Genomic DNA, 20,971 nt, shown 5'->3' with positions numbered 1-20,971 from the left:
AGCAAATATCTCTGCACACACAATTCTCTTCCGTTCCAAACGCAATCGCTGTTTTGCAACTCGCATATCATCCCCCCGCCCCCGGCCAGGTTGGGTTGGGAAGGGGCTAGGGAACTCGGGTGGGAAAAGCAGGCACTGCAAACCAGCGAAATGGGCTTTCGAAACAGACTCCCTAAGAAGTAGCGTCTCCTGTCTAAACGCGCCTCTCTCCCCCTTCTTTTCCCTGCGCCCTGGTTTATTAGTGGAGTCAGGGGGTGCTCTTATAAGCTTCCCCCCTTTTATTTTAAGGTTACTAGAAACTGTTGTTGTTGGCTTCAGACACACGCACACAAACCACCACAACAACGAACGCTCCTTCCTTCCTGCTACCGCAGGCGGTAAGAAAGGTGAGGCGAGTCCCTTTGGGTAGGTAGGGTCGCTCTAACCCCCAGTGTGGCGAGTGGAGTGCCTGGCTTGCGGAGCGTAAAGACTAGATGGGCGCGCGTGTCTGTGTGTGCCCGCGCGCGCGCGCGCACCTAAAAAAAGGGGGGGGAGGTCGGATCATTGGAAAGGGTTTCACACTGATTCGCACTCAACTTTTAAAAATCTCCAACACTCTTCCCCCCCCCACCTCCGAACACACACAGACACTCGCGCGCGCACACACACATTAGGAGACCGCCCACCGTAGAGCTAAGACCCCATAGATTTAAAGAGAGGCTGCATTCAGAGCCTGACGTTCATTCAATAAGCAGGCTTGTCTGTCTGGCGTGCTCTTTCGTTTCCCTCGTCTTCCTCCTGCTACTTGAGAGGTTGCGTCTTCTCTTTCCGCTGGAGGGAAATAACTAAGGATGTTAAATCAGAGAATCTTCCCGGGCATGGTTTTTCTCCTGCTGTTTTTCTGCCACTTCATGGAAGATCAAACAGCACAGGGTAAGATGCGCTTTTACGCCTTTTTAATGTGCAGATGTGCCTATTCTGTCATCCGTCTGCCTAGAGAGAGTCTGTCTGTCTACCCTTTCTGCCTTCTTCCCCCACGCTTTTCTCCAGAGACTCTCCCGTCAGATGAGCTGACTGTGGAACTCAACGGGGCATGCCTCTGAGCAGACATGTCTGGGATTTTGCATGTCTACGGCTGCCGTCTCGGACATAAATAAACAAGTCCGTTCAACTCGCACTTGGACTTACTTTTTTGGGTGGAAACGTGCTTAGGATCGCTCTGCGCGGGCCCCTTGGCACAAATGGCGCAGAGGTGACAGGGCGATCCGCGTCTGGCCGGGTGCATCGGGCAGAGAAGCTAGGCGCAATCATCATTAAAATCTTGATTGCCTTCATCATCATTAGCTCTAGCCCTTTTTCTCAATAGCTTTTATCTTGCATCCCTAACGCGCTGCAGCTTAAATGAGCCGCTGCACCAGCTCAGAACTTTTCAGAGTTCGACCACCACGGAGGTCTGGTTTTGAACATGTGTGAATCTGTGTGTGCTCCCGCGCGCGCCTGAGAGGGAGGGAGGGAGGGAGGGAGGGGGAGGCTGTGCAGTTTTGTTTTTTGTTTTTGTTGTTGCAGCTTTTTGGTAAGGTTGCTGTTTAATTTGCTAAAATCATCTTGGCGCGACGAGGATGGGAATATGGACCCCGAAAGGAACTCATTATTATAGCTCACACTCCTAGAGGAAAATAGTTTTTTCAAGTTTGGATAATTGTTTTATGTGCCCCTGCTTTCCTCTAGTTTTATGCCATTCTGTGAACTTTGGCAAAGGATATCTTAGGGTGATTAAAAAAAAAACCCAACCCACAATGTAACCACGTATTTACGACTAAAAGCGTTTCGCCCCATCTCCACTCCATTATTGATTAGATGTGGATTGAGGGGTTATTAGGATACTTCTACAGTTTAGACTTGGGGCATTTATTTCTGTTTCCTTTGTTAATGATTATGCCTCCCTTGGTGCTATATTGCGACCTTAGACTGACAGCAGCTAAAATACGATAATTATTATTACCATTACTCTTTTGAAGTTTTGAGGCGGATAGATTTGGTGCTTGGGAGACCACGTTAGTCGTGTGTGTGATTTCCTTCTGAATTCTTTGCTCTGGCAAAATTCCCATATGGATAAAGAAGCAGAATCGATTGCCACTGAGTGTTTGGAGGAGTCACATTGGTGGTTCACGAGGGACTCGCCCGCCCCCTCCCCCAAATTCTTCAATCTCAGAGAATGGAGCGACAGGTCTAATCAGTGTTCTTGGTTCGGATCCAGAAGCAGCAGCAGCAGACCAGCCGCAAGGTTGTTGTTGTGGGTAACCGTGTGTTTGTGCGCGCGTATGTTCCCCCAATTGTTTTTCTCTAGTAAACCCGTGTAAACTTGTGTAGCTTAATCCGATTCTTCTCCGCTTCCCTCCTCCTGCGCTTAGCAGTACGCGTGCACACTTCGGTCAATCACTCATCTACTACAAGCCATCTATTTCTTCTATTGATGAAATCAGCAAAGTTTGATGATTTCGAAAGACTACGGTTTTATCTACCACCGTTGCCAAATCCTATACTTTGGGTGGAGGGACGGGAAAGACTGTAGTGAAATTTCCCCGTCGGTTGTGTGTGTGTGTGTGTGTGTGTGTGTGTGTGCCAACTTTTATGTATGAATTAAGCAAGGGGGTGGAGTGTGGGATGGACAAATGAGGGGGAGATAATAAGCGTCATTTTTTTTCCTTATGATCTTCTCCTTCCTTTTTTTAAAAAATAATTCCTGAGATCTATTTCGCACCCCTGCCACGTGCAATTAAGTCTTTTCGGGCCCCCACCCTACCCTACACGCCACACTCCCCTCCAAAGCTACAGCGCTTTCTCCATATGGAAAAGTAAGACGTCAAATTGGCTTGATCAGGTTATTGGAATAGCGCTTCCATTTGGTCCTGAGGAGAAGCTTCAGGTTATGAAACCGGACAAATAAAAAGTAAACAGTCTAGTAAAAGTCAATGAAAGCCGCACGTGTTGTGTCTGGGTCACTGGTAACTGACATTGATATGGCTGGGTCTCTCTCTCTCCCTCTCTCTTTCTGAATGCAGCTGGGAATTGCTGGCTCCGGCAAGCCAGGAACGGCCGCTGCCAGGTCCTCTACAAAAATGGTCTCAGCAAGGAGGAGTGCTGTAAAACCGGCAGGCTTACCACTTCTTGGACCGAGGAGGACGTCAGCGATCACGTGCTTTTCAAGTGGATGATTTTCAGCGGGGGTGCCCCGAACTGTATCCCATGCAAAGGTGGGGGCCTCTTAAAAATAAAAATAGGAAAGGACTGCATTTCTTCCCCAGGGGTGTTCACATGTTGCATTCAATGAGTTGTGTGACAGCTTTGTACCTGTGTCCTGTGTAACATGTGAATGAATCTCTTAAGTTGCCCAGTGCTGAGTCAGACACAATTGGTCCACACTGACCAGTAGTGTTTGCTCTGACCAGCAGCGCTTCTCTCTCCAAGGTCACACAGGCAGAACATTTCCCCCAGTCCTGCAACCTGAGAACCCTTCTTATCCCTGAAGCAGTCAGAGGTTGGGCTTGCGTTCCTCTGCATAGAAAGGTCTAAAACTGAGTTGCCGCCCCTTCCTAGGAAGGAGGAGACTTCTCACCCCACCCATCGCAGCCTAGGGCTTCGTAATTTGTGCCAAGGCTCAGAGCCCAGGAATCTGTTTTCAGTGCCTTGGGCTCAATCCTATTCCACCCTGAGATCATCTGGTGAAGGGCGGATTATATGCTGAATAACTAACTAACCATGTGATACATGTAGCAAGGCAGAAGAGATTAAAGTGCCCCTGAGCTGGTAAGGGGCACGGGTGGCGCTGTGGGTTAAACCGCAGAGCCTAGGACTTGCCGATCAGAAGGTCGGCAGTTTGAATCCCCGCAACGGGGTGAGCTCCCATTGCTCGGTCCCTGCTCCTGCCAACCTAGCAGTTCAAAAGCACGTCAAAATGCAAGTAGATAAATAGGTACCTCTCCAGTGGGAAGGTAAATGGTGTTTCCGTGTGCTGCTCTGGTTCACCAGAAGCGGCTTAGTCATGCTGGCCACATGACCTGGAAGCTGTATGCCGGCTCCCTCAGCCAATAAAGAGAGATGAGCGCCGCAACCCCAGAGTCGGCCACGACTGGACCTAATGGTCAGGGGTCCCTTGGTACAGAGTACATTTGCCTTGCCTTTTGTTGACTAATGAAAGCCCTACAGTAACAGCGAGGGCTTCCAGATCTCAGGTCTCTAGACAGTCTGCCATACAGTGTCTCCTTCTCTACAAGAAAATAAACAGCTTCTCCTTATAATAGACATCGCTATTTTATTTTTGAAGGAGAGTTCCTGGTGCTCTAAGACTGCCTCCAGCTAATTCTAGATGTGTTAAGGGGCAGCTAGAGTTATGCAGAAATAAATTCTGCATGCGCTCTTCATACCAGAGTCTGCAGGTAGGCTTGCCAGCAGTTCCCCCTGTGCCTCTAACAGCTGCACAACAAGCAGAAGTTTGGCAGGCCACCCTTTCCCAGCCAATTCATCTTCATGCTGGGAGCAGCTTTTTGCCACACGGCTATTATGGCCACGGGGGCCCTGCCAGGAACAACAACAACACCCCTGCTCCTCTTACTGACCACTGGAGTCCAAAGCATGCTCTGATGAAGACTCAAGTTGAGCTCTGGTTACATGGGGGAACATGGTGTGTGAGTGAGCATGAAAGAGGAAGGTGCAACCACTACGAACTTTCTTTTAGTGGCAATAGTGTGCAAAGCTCCATAGCAACTTTTGCTCACCTGGTACCTTCCAGGTGTTTTCCTGCACTGGCCGGGGCAGATGGGAGTTGTAGTCCAAAACGTAAGGAGGGTGGCAGGATGGCGAAGGCTGTTTTGTAAAGAACTAAGGTGTAGCCGGGACGTGGGTGGCGCTGTGGGTTAAACCACAGAGCCTAGGACTTGCCGATCAGAAGGTTGGCGGTTCAAATATCCAGGACGGGGTGAGCTCCCGTTGCTCTGCCCCTGCTCCTGCCAACCTAGCAGTTCGGAAGCACGTCAAAGTGCAAGTAGATAAATAGGTACCACTCCAGCGGGAAGGTAAACAGCGTTTCCGTGCGCTGCTCTGGTTCGCCAGAAGCAGCTTAGTCATGCTGACCACATGACCCGGAGGCTGTACGCCGGCTCCCTCAGCCAATACTTACCCAAGTATCTTGGGCATGATTATTCTAGAATAATAATAATTTTAAAAAGAAATGGATCGCAGCCAGGGCTTTTCAGAGAGGCACGTGCAACCTTGGGCTGTCTGTAACTTAAATGACCTCCCCAATGAAAGAGGGTAGAGGACGAAACCCAACAGGTCAGGAGTGCTGGATGAGCGGAGAAGATACTGCATAGCACAGTCAGTAGAGCATGAGACTCCTAATCTCAGGGTTTGAGCCCCATGTTGGGCAAAAGATTGCATTGAAGGGGCTTGGAGCAGATGATCCTTTACAATTCTATGATTCTAACGGACTGGAGAAAGGGAGGAGCTGAGGCAGATTTCCTCAAAGAAGCAATCTTTGACATGCATCTCACTTGTCCTGCGCATGCAGTTTCTCGTTGGAGATTAGCCCCTTGGGCATGCCATCAGACGATTAAAAGGATAGCATGGCCCACCCTTTCAATGGAGGAGGGCTCTAATCAGTGGCGTAGCGTGGGTTGTCAGCACCCGGGGCAAGGCAAGTAATTTGCGCCCCCTAACCCGTGGATTTTAGTAGGGGCAGAGAGCTGCGAGTGTGAGCGCCCCCCCCCCAGATGTTGCGCCCAGTGCAGCCGGGCTCCCCTGCACCCCCCACGCTACGCCACTGGCTCTAATGTCTGTTGCTACTGCCCAATGCTTGCTAATAACTAGGGAGTGCACAGACATTATTTTGTGCCTATAGCACCAGAATAAGGGGCATTTGGGAAGGAGTGGAGTGGATACAGACTTGTGCGTCACGTTGAAAGCATCTGGCTCAGCAAACGGGAAGATCCTCTGTTTTTATTTTATGGCCTTTTTGCTACGGCGAAGGGGAGAGGGGATAACCTTCCTTATATTCTGGGTCAGCCTGTGGTTGTTTGTGAAGCTGTGGTGAGGACTCTGGGTGTTCAACTAAAGCAATGTCTCTGGGTTTTTCTTCTACCCGCCCCCAACACTGCCCCGCTCCCTTTCCCGTTTCCTCTTTAGAAACCTGTGAGAATGTGGACTGTGGGCCTGGGAAGAAATGCAAAATGAACAAGAAGAACAAACCTCGGTGTGTCTGTGCTCCGGATTGCTCTAATATCACATGGAAGGGTCCAGTGTGCGGCTTGGATGGGAAGACCTACAAGAATGAGTGTGCCCTTCTGAAAGCCAGGTGCAAAGAGCAGCCTGAACTTGAAGTCCAGTACCAGGGCAGATGCAAAAGTAAGTTGGCAACAAATCTGTTCTCTGGGTCGCAATGCTGGTGGGGGGAGAAGGTCTATCTGGAAAATCAGAAGTTGCTGGTTCTCCCGGTATACTACTTATCATGGTATATAATGCAGGAGATACCAGTGCAGAAAAGTGCTTTGTGGATTCTAACTCAAGTTCCCCCAAGAAGGACTGCATACACTCCATACATTTAAAGCACATGGCTTCCCCTCTGAAAAAGGGGAAAGAACCCTGGGAACTGTAGTTTGTTAAGGGTGTCGAGAAGCCTGTCCTACCCATGTGTAGCGGAATGAGGTGGTAGAGTCCTCAAGCGGTTGGCTCAAGTGTTCCTCTTCAGGCTATAGGTGGGGAATGCCACTTGAAAATTACCCTCCCCCCAACCAAAAAAACAATTAACATATGTACAATTAAAACATACACGCAATTAGAAAGCAAGAATCATCCTGGAGAATAGTTAAAGCTGATCCTGCTCCTTGGTGCCCTAGTTCAGGGGTCTGCAACCCGCGGCTCCGGAGCCGCATGTGGCTCTTTTACACCTTTGCCGCGGCTCCGGGGCGGATACTAGCAAGGGGAGGAGGCGCATTGTGCGCCCCGACACTCCCCACTGTGGCTGTGACGTCACATGGGGGCGGTGCGTGCGTTAGTCACACACCGTCCCGACGTCACCTTCCCACCCACTGTCAGATCGCAGCTCCGGAGATATATTTGTTTTAAATGTCGCAATGGTTTTGCGGCTCCCAGTTTTTTTCCCCTTCGGAAACGGGTCCAAGTGGCTCTTTTTGTCTTAAAGGTTGCAGACCCCTGCCCTAGTTGTTTTCATGTGCTGGGAGCTGTTACTTTTTCCACAAGACAACATTCACAGTGTCACACTCATCCAGATAACAGGGGTGGATGTTGGTAGTATGGCACCCTGGGTGAGAACAAAATTTGACGCGCACCCCTCCCTGCCTAAATATTTCTTATTTTCACAATAATTCATTTTGATACAGTTGCTTTTTTATGGTTCTTCTAAATAGGGACCCATATAAATTGTTGTTGTTGTTGTTGTTGTTGTTGTTCTTGTTGTTATTTTGTGCCCCCTTGGCTTGGCAAGGGTTCACCACAAGGCGTACTGGGATGCAGATGATGCAACACCAAGTTTTGAAAACAGCAGCGCTATCCATGTTGTGGCTAGTAAACCAAGCAGGGGTAGGGAACTGGATCAGGCCAATGGGCCGGATCCTTATGTCCCCTTTGCCGCCACAGATAAGGGAGACTTAAAACACAGCAAGTTCATTCCCTGCCCCACCCCCCGCTGTGTTTCAATTCACATTTGCACAGTGTTGTTCACACCAGACAGGAGGCAGATGTGTCTTCGCCTGGATGCGCATGGCTTTGCAACCCTCTCCACCTGGAATTCCTGCTCTTGCAGCTGTCATCTGCCTCATGTGTGGTGGCTGTCTCACACATACACATCCTTCTTAAGTATGAAGTAAATGCGGCTAGTCATATTGAAGCTCTACATGGGGCTATCTTTGAAGGTGACTCAGAAACTCATAACTCATCCAGAATGTGGCCGCCAGACGGGGAACTGGGAGCAGCTGCCGGGACTATATAACTCCGGTCCTGAAGTATCTACATTGGCTCCCAGTACGTTTCCTAGCACAATTCAAAATGTTGGTGCTGATGTTTAAAGCCCTAAATTGCTTTGGCTCTGTGTACCTGAAGGAGCATCTCCACCCCCACTGTTCAGCCTGAACACTGAGGTCCTGCTCTGAGGGCCTTCTGGCGGTTCCCTCACTGCGAGAAGTGAAGTTACAGGGAACCAGGCAGAGGGCCTTCTTGGCAGTGGCACCCTCCCATCAGATGTCAAGGAGATAAACAACTACACAACCTGCTAAATACATTTGAAGGCAGTCCTGTAACAGAATTTTATATCCTGTTGGATATCCAGAGTGGCTGGGGCAGCCCAGTTGGATGAGTGGGGTATAAATAACAAATTACTATTATTGTTGTAAGCTGGTTTGAGAAAAACAGCAGTTTACCTCAAGAAACTAGAGGATTCACCTGGATTGCAACAAACACCATGCATATGCGACTTCAAAAACTGGAAGTGGGAGCCCACTGGATGTGGACTAAGCAGTCTGGCTTGTTTTTGCCTGCTCACACTTTACAAGCCCTGATGTGTGGGACAGACAGATATATTTGCAGGGGTGGAGCAGGTGGGCCAGAATGGTTTGGGGGAAAACAGGCCTAATTAGCCAGAGATGGGCCAGAGACTCCCCACCACTGAGACAGAGTGGCCATCTCTTCACTGTGTTCATTTCCATTTAACGTAAAAAGCTACTAAACAACTTCTCAATGGTTGTTGTTGGTGCCACATGTTATTCTAGGCTGCTTGGTGGTGAAGGTGGTTCCTGTTGTTGCTCACAGGTCTTTCCCCCTGTCTATTCTTTCAGAGACCTGTAGGGATGTTTTGTGCCCTGGCAGCTCCACCTGTGTGGTCGATCAAAACAATAACGCCAACTGTGTGACATGCAATCGGATTTGCCCAGAGCCCACCTCCCCTGAACAGTATCTCTGTGGGAACGACGGGATCACATATGCAAGCGCTTGTCATCTGAGGAAAGCGACCTGCCTGCTCGGAAGATCCATCGGTCTAGCCTACGAAGGAAAATGTATCAGTAAGTACCATGCATTGGGGTGGGGAAAACCCGAGAGGCCTGAATGAAGGAGGCTACACCATCCAACTTGGGATCTGTGCCTCATGGGTGGAACCAGATATTGTGAGGGAAACACAGGGCTCCCTTCTTGGTGTCTAGTGGAGAGGCAGCCACAGGAGACAACTGGCAGGTGGAAGGAGTGTTTATGGAAGGACCTTGACTCAGTGCTTGAGCATCTGTTCTGCATGCAGAAGATTGAATCCCTGCCATCTCCAGGCGGGGCTGGGAGAAAACCCAGTTTCGATTCCTGGAGAACGGCTGCCTGTCAGTGTAGACAATACTTGGCATAAGACAGCTTCCTATGATCCTGTGTTTAACCTTTGCCCTGACCAGTTCTCCTCTTCAAGTCATTTTAAATAGATTTTACCCCATCTGAGGACACACACCCCTCCTTCCTGCCCACAGAACCTCTTCTGTGTGGACTCTTCACCAGTTATCTTGGTAGGTTTTCTGAGTTCACCTCAGATGAATGAGGGCCAACTGTATCTACTGAACAGTGAGGAACATACTGTTTTATAGAATCAAACTGCAGGAATGTAGGACTTTGAACATTCAAAAGGTGCTCTATAAACTTTAAATATTACCATTTACTGTGGTACCTCGGGTTACAGACACTTCAGGTTACAGACTCCGCTAACCCAGAAATAGTACCTCAGGTTAAAAACTTTGCTTCAGGATGAGAACAGAAATCGCGCGGTGGCAGCGGGAGGCCCCATTCGCTAAAGTGGTACCTCAGGTTGAGAACAGTTTCAGGTTAAGAACGGACCTCCAGAACGAATTAAGTTTTTAACCCGAGGTACCACTGTACTGTTATTGTAATCCTCATTCTGCTTCCTCTTGTCTCACGGGACGTTTACCAATGTGTGGAGAGGCAAATGGTTGTGAGGCTACCCTATTGGGAGCCAGAGACCTTCCATCAGTCACCTTAACAAGAAGGGCAATGAGCGCCATACAACAGCCAGTGTCAGAGAGTGTCTATTCAATATTGGCTGGATGAGACACCTGGATTTGGGCAACCTGTGAGCCAGAGGAACCCTCCAGAGTGGAGAGAGGCTGCTTTCAGGGTATCTGTGCCCCTCAGAAATAGGTGGCATAAGCCAGCAAGGCAAATATATATTCATTTACTTTACACACACTGGCCCCCACAATGATTCTGTGAGGTATGATTTACATTTTAAAGTTAAAGAACTAAAGGCTGTGAGAGAAAGAGGGTGTGAGATAGAGACTTGATGAAGGCAACCTGATGATTCTGTGACAGGGATCTTATTTCAAATCACATTTGCTTGCCCTCAAACTACATTTCTGTTACAATTAAGATGGCAAGGTTTAGATCAGGGGTGAGGAACCTGCTGACTAAATATTCCATCATTGTTAAATGTTAGCTGTGCAGGCTGGGGCTGATGAGAGTTGGAGTCCAACAATGTTGGAACCTCAAGTCCCCCACACCTGATTTAGTTGCTAAATTGCTTAGATGAATCAATTTTAAACAATTACATTGACTAAAAAGGTGCCCTGAGGTCAACTTGAAATTTATTTTTAATAGCCATAGCTATTAACACTGCAGATAGAAAGTATCATCTTGCAAGACGCATTCTCTCCTATGTGAAAAGGAAATGCCTCTTACAAAATTCTGCCTGCTTCAATGCATGTGTACATCAGTCAAAGCCAATTTCAGCATGCTTCCCTCTTAAGAACTGCTGTGCCTTTTTTCCTATCATGGGAAAATGTACATAGATTGATGGGACAACCCTAATACATACACTCCATGTCAATGACTTGAGATGTTAGGAAGCTGCATGGATTCCTCCATGCTGGCCTCTGTACCACTAGTATGGGATGGCTCCACTGTGGCAGAGGTCCCATGCTATCATACCCCCCAACATTTCTCCAATGAAATTAGGGAGGTCCCATTCCATAATTATATATATAAATAATTATATGTTTCTATTTATGCCCCACACATCTTACTGGGTTGCCTCAGCCACTCTAGGCAGCTCCCAGCATATATAAAAAACACAACAAAACATTAAACATTTAAAAAAAAAACCTTCCTTATACCTCTGCAAACGTCCGCCTCATCTAGCGCCCATTCCGGCAAACGTCCGTGGCAAACCCGGAAGCGCTCGTGCGCAGACATGGTGCTTTGCCCTGCGTCCTTTTTGGCTAGTGGTCGAGGCTCCAGAATGGATCCCAGTCGCAAAACAAGATACGACTGTACAGGACTGCCTTCAAACAGCTCGAGGGTCAGATAACTCCATAACCTCCAACATTTCTCCAATGAAAATAGGGACATCCTAGGGGACATTCTGGGATCAAATCAGAAAACTGGGATGGCTTCTCTAAATCAGGGCTGTCCTTGGGAAATAGGGACTCTTGGAGGGTCTGTGCTATGCCCAAGTGGGCGCAAAAGCTCACGAAGCCCTAAAATAGGGCTTTCCATTGTGGGGAGCCACTTGGTTTAGAGTCACTGGATCCAAAGCCCTGTGCATCCCCCGAGGTCCCCTGCCCCCACGATCCATGAGCCGATCCAACTAGTATTTGGATGTGGTGGTGACAAGTAGACATCTATAGTGTTGCACTGTTAATCAATTAAGCTATCAGGTAATAATAATCCCCTAAAATTTCTCCTTCATCTGGCAACCATAATCATTCTAATACAATTTCTTTGCAACGGAAGAGGAGCAGATGGCAGTTTAAGTGACAGCAAGGGGAGAGACTCAGGAATTGGGCTGGTGCTGAAATTCATAATTCCAGACTTGAAAAATGCAGATTTGGGTAACTCCAATAGGAGATTAGTATTGTGAGCCCAAAAATGCAAATTTGGGTAACTACAATATGAGGCTGGTATTATGAGCCCCAAATTTCTTCTCCGGTTCAGATTTTAACCTGAGTCCAATAAGACCTTCAGTTCTCCCTTCCATCCTATCACTCAGTATGCCAAGGCTGGAAAAAGGTTTTTTTCATCCCTTCTTTGTCTGATGCTATGGCTATGCACGCTACATGGCTTCACTACAAACTGTTATTTCCCCACTCCTGTGAGAGATCTAAATTTTTTAAGGGAGAATAGATATTTTTGGTCCATGTAAAATGATATTCCCCATGAATTGTTGTTCAGGCAGTTGTTTCTATTGGAATCCAGTTGACTTCAACACTGAAGCCATGTGGTCTGAAAACATCTTCAAAGATCTGGTATCCTCATGTATTTGGGGTTCCAGTGGGAGGTGGGCCAAAGATTTGTCCTCAGTAATTGTCAGCTGAATTAAATAGAAAGTTTTCTTGAACTAAAACCTGGATTTCTGGATTCCAGGAATACATTCCTACTTGGTTTTTAAGTAATTTTGGAACTTTTAGCATTTTCTTCTGCTGTGGTTTTGGTGTGGAAGACGAGGAATGGAATGTGTTGTGCAAGGGGCGCGCCAGTTTTTCTCTACTTTTTGGTCAAGACTAGTCATTTCAGTGGCATGGAAATTTCTACAGAAAATCCATTTTTCTAATTCCATTTACCTGGCTGCTATATCTCTGCCATTTCCCCACTTGCTGCAACTTCTTGCACCTTCCTCATAGATCACCGTACCCACTGAGGAATTAAGTAATGAGATATCATTACAACTTTGCAAAGCCAGTCAGATTTGTATCACAGACGTCAGCTAAGGGTCAGGATAAGTGAGGGCAACTGAAACAAACCTTTTTGCAAGGAGTACCCCCCAGAATTGAGACTTTCGTCACTGGCAGAAATACAGTCAAAAGCAGTTAATACTTCTAGCCCTAGTTAACTCAATAATTTTTCTACAAAACCCAGTTCCCTGTTGATTCCAGTATGGAATTTGAAGATACAGTGGTACCTCGGGTTAAGAACTTAATTCATTCTGGAGATCCGTTCTTAACCTGAAACTGTTCTTAACCTGAGGTACTTTAGCTAATGGGGCCTCCCGCTGCCACTGCGCCGCCAGCGGGCAATTTCTGTTCTTATCCTGAAGCAAAGTTCTTAACCCAAGGTACTATTTCTGGGTTAGCAGAGTCTGTAACCTGAAGCGTCTGTAACCCAAGGTACCACTGTAGAGGGGTGGGGTTGCATGTGATAGGAGACGGCTTTTGCCTGTTTCCGCAGAAGACATGCTCCTCTCCATCTTCCAGAAACTTTCTCATTAACCTTGGAGATGCTTTATAACTCTGTCCTATTGGGAAAACTTGGGAGTTCAGATCATTTGTTAAAGTTGTGCTCTCCCCTTTCTCCAAAAAGGGCAGGCTTTTGGAGAAAGGGCTTTTTAACCTCGTTCTCACAAACAGTGGATAGTAAGTTAAACTCTCGGTGCTGTACCAATTCAGATTGCAGCTATGGACTTACATGATCAAATGCTTCTCCATACAATAAACAAATAAATGTAGTAGAAAAGTAGATCAAAAAGAGAACTTGTAGCTTAGCTTTTTTTCCTGGCATTCTAGTTTTCTAGGGATTTTTGTAGGTAGCTCTCTCTTTTTTTTGCATTCAGCCATTTGAGCTCATATATACAGTCTCAAGAGGCATTGTCCTGGCAAGGTTTTACCACCTCATCTGCCATTTGTGGGCGTCAGACTTTAGATTAGCAACATATCCTGTGTCTTTTCCCCCAAGATCAAGCGGTGTGCATCACAACTGAGCAGGGTTCTGAATGTATGTTTAACTTATTTAAATCCGGCACTCTATAGACACTACACCTCAATAGCTCCTTTGTACTTACATTCCCTTACATTAAAGGACTCTGTCCTGCTCTGCCACCCAGGCAGCTTTCCTAAGTGCTATTAAAAGCACATTTTAGTCCAGAATGCATCACTTGTGAGCATTTACAATGGATGATAAAAAGCAAACAACTTCCTATTTTAAGTCTACAAGTGAAAAATGCAGAACCCTATTTGAACATACCTGGGGAAATCAGCCAATTGGTGATATCTGCCAGTGTCAAAATTAGTGACAGGGAACCATCGCTCCCAACCCTGGTCATGCATGGTGCTGGGCTTGGAAAAAACAAATTCAGAAAAAATAAGCTGAGCCTGTTGTCTCCCTGATGATACCACTGAGAGCATGGCAGGTTCTGCCCCCCCCCCAGCTGCTTCAGTGAGCTTTCAAGTCATCCCCCCCCCCCACTACCCACTTGCATTCTCATCTTTCTAGGGCTGCCATATGTCTGGAATACGTCCATCAAAAATGGCATCCAGGTGGCATTTTGGGAAATCAGTCAATATGTCTAGGAAAACCCAGGCATATGGCAGTCCATATCAGAAATGTGGGGTTTTTTGGCAAGTATTTTTTTTTTCAAAAAAAGCTTTTCAGTTTTTTAAATATGGCAACCCTACATCCTTCCATTTATGTTTGGTCAAGGGATTAAAGCACATATTGGACATTTAGGTTAGCACAATTAAAGAAGATTGAAGTGCTCTGTGGCCTTAGTGTAACAAATCCACTTAAAAAAAAATCAACAGACTTTCTGCAGTTAGGAAAGTGACAGGGAAGTACACTGAAATTGTGGGATGAAGGAACAATTAACACGAAGCTATATAAACACTGCACAAGCAAATCAGGAGGTCAGCTGGGGAACTACAGGAGATGAACAAAACAAGGGGACTTTCTTTCATATTCACCTCTCTTACGCCTGGACCATTGAGAAATGCAATTTCCACAGTGCTATACACAGCATGGGGGAAACTAGATCTCCCCAGGAGTGGAGGAATAACAGTGCAGCCATGTTAGAGTGCATAATAGCCATAGCATCCGAGAAAGAAGATAATACAAGTTTCAGCTGAAGGTTGTACAACTGAAGCCAATGGCTGATGTGATTCCCTATATAATTTACTAATTTGATAATCAGCTGCAAATTATATATCTTGTACTGAATTTATGGACAGAAAGAAAGGCAACAGCTACAATCTAAAAAAGCACTTTGCATGTGGCCAAGATCTTAGATTTTTAACTTTTTTTAACAGCAGCTCTCCCCCTGCCCTGCCTCACCACTGCCCTATACAGTCACATACACTATATACTCCATGCTAAAACAATAAAGACTGCAGTAGATCCTTCAAGATAAATAAATTTGACCTGGTTCATGCACCACAAGTCATTGTACTGATTGCATGAAATGTTGTCCTCAGTTGGCTGTAAACATTGAAGCTAAAGGACCTTGACTTGCAAAATGTACAGCCTGTGACATTTCTACGCAAATTCATAGGCAAAATGAGTACAGTAACCATTCAAGACAGAGAGGTTTCTGATCACGCAATCTCCCCTTGCTTTGCCGTGCTAACCTAACACCTAGAGTGGGAGACAAAACTTTGATCTTGTTTGGGCTCCTTGCTGTAACACGAGCTGATTTTGCAACTCCTTCTGGTGTCATAAGTGGTTTGCTACATTATCTGACCCTTCTGAGAATGCAGAGCTAGTCATTCAGTGTGACCATTGCGGCTGGGTCTGCCACTGTTTATAAAAATAGAGGACTAATTGAGCCCTAGAAAGCAAGATGCTTCTCCCTCCCTCCCTCCCTCTCTCCTCGCATGCCTTTCCCTTAAAAATCCTATTCTGATCTTTGGTCTCAAAGATCGAGCACAGGGGTCTTGGGACCAGCAGCAATTACTAGTTTATAACATTGTGCCAGCACTGGGAGCTGTCCCTGTGCCCAGAGTTGGCTCAGCAGCTCATGTAGAAGCTGTTACATTGGCAGTAGGCCACTACCTCTGACCTGGAAGATCAGTATGACACAAGAGCCACATAGCCCACTTCTAAGTCGTCCTGGGTTCCATGGGATTTGCTCCCTAGAGAGTATGCTTATGCTTACGGATCTCAGTGGCAAATGTGTGTCACCAACACCCCCTTTATCAGGCAACCTAGGGTCATTTTAAAGGCAGTCATGTGCGTTTTCTTTTATTCATAGGGAATGGGCCTAAAAATTCACCTTGAATCTGTGCCTTTTTAAAACTCTGGTTCCTTTCAAGGTCACTCTGAATTCTCTCTGCTTTGATTTGTGTTTCTAGATCCCAGGCCCTGTGTCTAAAACAACTATGTGTTTCTTCATTCACTTGTAATGGGGAATCTAACATTAGCTAAAACTTTCCCCCTGTTTTGGCCAGAGTGGATGAAGTTTGCAGGCACAGTAGTCCTTCCAGAGTGGATTATGCCTGTCAAATTGTGGATAAATTGATCCAAGTGGGTTTTTTGTGTCTGTGAGGGACATAAAAGGGATACATTTTCATTCATAATCCTGAGTGGGCAGGCCTGTCTTTCTTTTTGACGTGGCACTTCAGCATGGGAGGGAAAGACTCCTGAATCACTCTGATTCGCCTGGTTATCCAGCCCACACAGAAAGTTGACACTCACCCTAGTGCTTCCCTAGAGTCAGGGCCAGCCCTACCACTAGGCAAAGTGAGGGACCCGCCTCAGGTGGCAGATGCTGGTGGGTCGAAGCAGCAGCCACCCAGAGTTCCTCCTGAGCTCTGCAGCCATTCCCTTGTGTTGCCACACAGCCTCTCCTGGCCTCTCTAGGTGTGGTGAAGAGTATTATCCCGTCATTAGTGTGGAAGTAAGAATTCAACCACCAGCACAGTTGGTTTCTGTGTGTGGAGTAGAGGAGTGTCACCACTTTGTCCTTCACCCCAGACAACACAATTTTAAGGGCTGGCACTTTCTGTGGTGGCTGTTGCCGATAAATCAGATTTATAGGATTTGGACTTGGCCATGGCAAGGGTTTCAGCTTGAGCCATTACACCCAAAGGCAAATAGAGTAAAACAATCCTAAGGCCAGCAAAGGAACAGATGGCACTCCTCAACCTTCCATGTTCAGAAAGTAGATCAGGCTAGCAAATGAATCTTGTTTCAAAACAGGAGAAGGAACAGGATTCTGCACCAAACAGGAGGATAGCAGTATAGCTTATGAGGTGCAGGGCAGGCTGGGTAGCCCACACAGCTCTGTCATCCATCACCTCACTGCTATGCCTCTCAGTATCCAGCATCGTGACCCTGTCTCTCTACCTAGCCTGAGCAGACAGCATTGGAGGCTAGTCTGCTAGGCTGAATGGAGCTCTGCCTTACCAATCTTAGTCTGTCCTCTGTCAGCCCCCACCTCCTAATAATCAGTCCAGAGAGTGGCACTAGCAGTCAGATTCCTCCTCCTCCTTCATCTCTTGCACTTGCAGAATTCAGTAGGAAACCAGAATTAGTTGGCCTTGCCTATCATTGTCTCTTGCTCTACCTGCCGTTGACTCTGGTTGCATCTACTGTTGGCCTCCCTGCCAGTCCTAAGGGGCATCAGCCTCTGCTGATTGAGAGTGTTGGATAAGGAAACCTCTCTGAGATTGCACTCACAGCCTCCAGTGCCTTTAGCTGAAACTCTCCCTCTTCTAGCTAAAACTTTCAGCCAGGGCCCCACCCTCCATCAGAAAACCAGGAGACAAGTAAAACTCAATTTTAAGTCCTAGCTTCTTCCCACACCTCCAGCTTCACTGCCTCCTGTTGGGCAGTCACAGGGCTGTTGTTTTTTGGAATTGTCTTTGTGACCCTGCAGAAATTGTCAGAATATAAATTCACAGTTACTTTGCTTTAGTTCTTTTAAAAAAAACAAAAAACAAGCAAGCAAACGTCAACCTCTTTCCCCCTCCCCTCTTTTTCTTTTTTTAAATGAAAATCTCTTGTAGAGGCCAAATCTTGCGAAGACATCCAATGCAGCACCGGGAAGAAATGTTTGTGGGATTTAAAAGTGGGCAGAGGCCGGTGTGCCCTCTGCGACGAGCTCTGTCCCGAAAGCAAATCGGATGAATCTGTTTGTGCCAGCGATAACACCACTTACCCAAGCGAATGTGCTATGAAGGAGGCAGCGTGTTCACTGGGTGTACTTTTGGAAGTAAAGCACCCAGGATCTTGCAACTGTAAGTGAGATTTTTAACCTTCCCAGGAACGGTTATCTTCTGAAGGCAAAACAGCCCCCAGTTTAGGGAAGACTGACACCCTTATTAAACATGAAAGGGAACATGAGAGAGATCTTATGCAGAAAGATTTATATATTATACAGACGTCTTGTGGTTCGTAAGGCATAACAGATAGCCAACAGCGGACATTTTGGGGAGCCTTTTCTCATTGAGGGAAAGGGTCTGCTTAACATCAGAGGGCTGCCTTAAATGCATCTTTCGGGCGATTTCCTGCCCTCTCTTAATATCGTTTGCTTCAGAGTGCTTTGCTGTTTGCTTTATTAACACTTGGCTACAATCTAATCGCACCCTCCCTCCCCACCCCCTCCCGCGACCCCCCTAGCTTAACACTTAACCATGTGGGCTGCTGTCTCCTTGCAGTTGCCTCTGAATGAAGGACTCAAAAAAATAAAAATAAAAAAGCAGTTTAAAAAACCTAGAACACAAGAGCACTTTTTATCTAATTTCAGGAATCTGCCAATAAAACCTGAGCCATTGAGTCTTCAGAACTTGCTGCAGTTATGACTTCATAGATTATGTAACACACACACACATGCACACAAAAACTTTATTGCGTAACAGCAGATGCCAAAGCGCATCTCACTACAAGCCACGCTTAAAAAAACAAAACAAAAAAAGAGTAAAAATGCAACTCTCTATCACGGCTATGCAGGGGGCTTTGAAAACATGCTCTGAGCTGCTTCTGCGCTGTTGTTGTCCGTGTTTAAACAACAGCTCCCCTGTATTCTCCTATCTAGCCATTAATGAAGATCTTGACGAAGACGACGAAGACGACGACCAGGACTACAGCTTATCTTCCAATCAGTGGTAAAACTTCCATCACTTTTGGAATAGCCATTGGGCAAGAAATACAATGTCCATACTGTACATAAATGTATGCTTATTTATTTGGGGAAGAAAAAAGTATACATATAGTTGAATCTTGTAGACATTTATTTATACTGTGTCATGTTTTATAATTTATACATAAAAAAATGTCCGATTGACTGTACACCTTTTTTTTTTTTTTTTGGAAGAAATTTAATCGTTATGGGATGAACAGTGTTATTTATTGTGAGGTCTCTTGCCTGTATAGTAAAGCTTCTTCTTTTCTTGTAAACTATAAATCCATTCCTTAGAGCTTATCCCCCCCCCATCCCCGTCACAACTCTTCATATCCTTGTTTCTGCCAGTGTTAACTCTTTTCCACTTTAACAAAACTTTGCATGTCAGTTTCCTGTTACATTTTTATTTATTGCATTTCCTTGCCGGTTCTGTACATACATCCACAATCCCTCGGGTATTTGTTTACAAGGAATCTTGACTGACCAAAAGGCGCTGTAAACTGACTTAACTATAGATTCGGGGTGCAATGAGACAGTCTTTAAGGAAACCGCTTCCCTTGGTTATCCCTTGGTTATGTTCCTCTGATTGATTCATGTAATTGAGGTGATCTCAGTGTACTGGACATTTCTACTGTACTATGAGAATCCAAACCCAAAGATCGGGTTATGAAGGCCGTTAATAGCTATATGGCTAAATGTAATGAGAGCATAATTTTTTATTGGGGGAAAAATACATTGTCACATGCATCAACGTTTTATTTGATGTTTCCTTTAAGATAGTCCTGCAGTTCCATTTTTAAAAGTCCTTTTCATTTCTCATTCGAAGTGTTCACAGAATATTATATCAAAGCTTTATCAGTTCAAGTTTCTTGCTTTTCATAATACTTTTTTTTCTGAGGCAATTTTATATTTTCAAACATGGCGAGTTAAATATAAATTCATTTAAATATATAGTTTTGTACTTTTCTACCATGTAAATGTGCAATGTATATAAAAGTTATAATGTGTATTTGTAAATAAATTATGAGTGAAAAAATAAAAAAATGGATTTCTTTTCCCTATAATACATTGGCTTCAGTTATTGGTTGCTTAATGTGGTTCTTCCCCACCACCACCACCAAGGCTTTTTGAATGTGGAGGGAGTTAGTTTCAGAGCTGGCTTCCCAACTTGGTACCCTTCAGGTGTTGAACTACAATTCCCATCATCCCTCACCATTAGCTTTGCTGGCTGGGAGGGATGGGTGTTGAAGTCCAAAACAGCTGGAGGGCCCCAAGTTTGCAAATGCAGGTTGTTATTTCGAGCCCCGGGAGTTGTCTGAAGGCCTGTCAACTTAAAACTAAGCATGTATAGCCCTGGGCAGTGTCTGAATGGAAGAACACGAGGTAAATAAATAATAATAATAATAATAATAATAATAATAATAATAATAATAATAATAATAATAATATATTATTTATACCCCGCCCATCTGGCTGAGTTTCCCCAGCCACTCTGGGCGGCTCCCAATTGAGTATTAAAAACAATACAGCATTAAGATCCCTTATATGCTACTTTGAGTTCCATCATGGAAGCAAATTTGTACTTTTCTTTGGGTGTGAAAAAAATATCCCAATCTAGTGCTGGATGAACTCCAAGAGTTGGTGCTGACAGGGTTTCAAAATGGCTGCTTGCCTCATCACATGTGGTGAGTAGGAATAAGCGTCACATGATTGGGAAGGGAAGCAATTATATGCTGGGAAACTGGTGGTGGTGGTTTTCTGTCAGATGAACCAAATAGTAGTGGACTAGTAAAATAATCTGTGGACTAAGTAATTTTTGCAGTATTGGCTGGTGTGGAAGGGTGGAGTCACCCTCCAAACACCAGTGTCGTTGCAGATAACCTGGATGGGGACTGGGCAGGGCTATGGTGGAGGCAATCAGGCACTCCTACCTGAGTGAGCCACCCCCCAAAAATGTTTACAACCCCACTGCTCTGCCCTCTCAAGTTAAGTTCCATACCACTACACTGGCCACTAGTGGTCTTCTGAAGACTTATTTGCAGCACTGCTTTAAACCTTATATTCAAATGGTGAATTTACTACTGCCAGCCATATCACTATGTGATTTGGGGCCAC

At 45.8% G+C, this 20,971-nt stretch overlaps 1 protein-coding gene across 2 annotated transcripts; it reads left to right on the top strand.

Annotated features, from left to right (window-relative positions):
• Positions 1-667: 667 nt before the first annotated feature.
• Positions 668-19,900, top strand: FST (follistatin). Of its 2 annotated transcripts, none has more exons than XM_083466216.1 (6): positions 668-912; positions 3,042-3,233; positions 6,160-6,378; positions 8,823-9,047; positions 17,742-17,972; positions 18,482-19,900. In XM_083466216.1, coding segments are annotated over exons 1-6 (951 nt in total). In that variant the 5' UTR covers positions 668-830; the 3' UTR covers positions 18,484-19,900. The 2 variants fall into 2 exon arrangements, with proteins under 2 accessions (XP_083322342.1, XP_083322341.1); XM_083466215.1 differs by having other exon boundaries at positions 674-912; positions 18,770-19,900.
• Positions 19,901-20,971: the final 1,071 nt, after the last annotated feature.

The sequence above is a fragment of the Podarcis liolepis genome, assembly GCF_965112155.1.
Source record: "Podarcis liolepis genome assembly, chromosome: 11".
In the NCBI taxonomy this organism is placed as follows: Eukaryota; Metazoa; Chordata; class Lepidosauria; order Squamata; family Lacertidae; genus Podarcis; species Podarcis liolepis.
The sequence above is the reverse complement of the archived record's forward strand: the minus strand, read 5'-3'. Positions and strand labels throughout refer to the sequence as shown.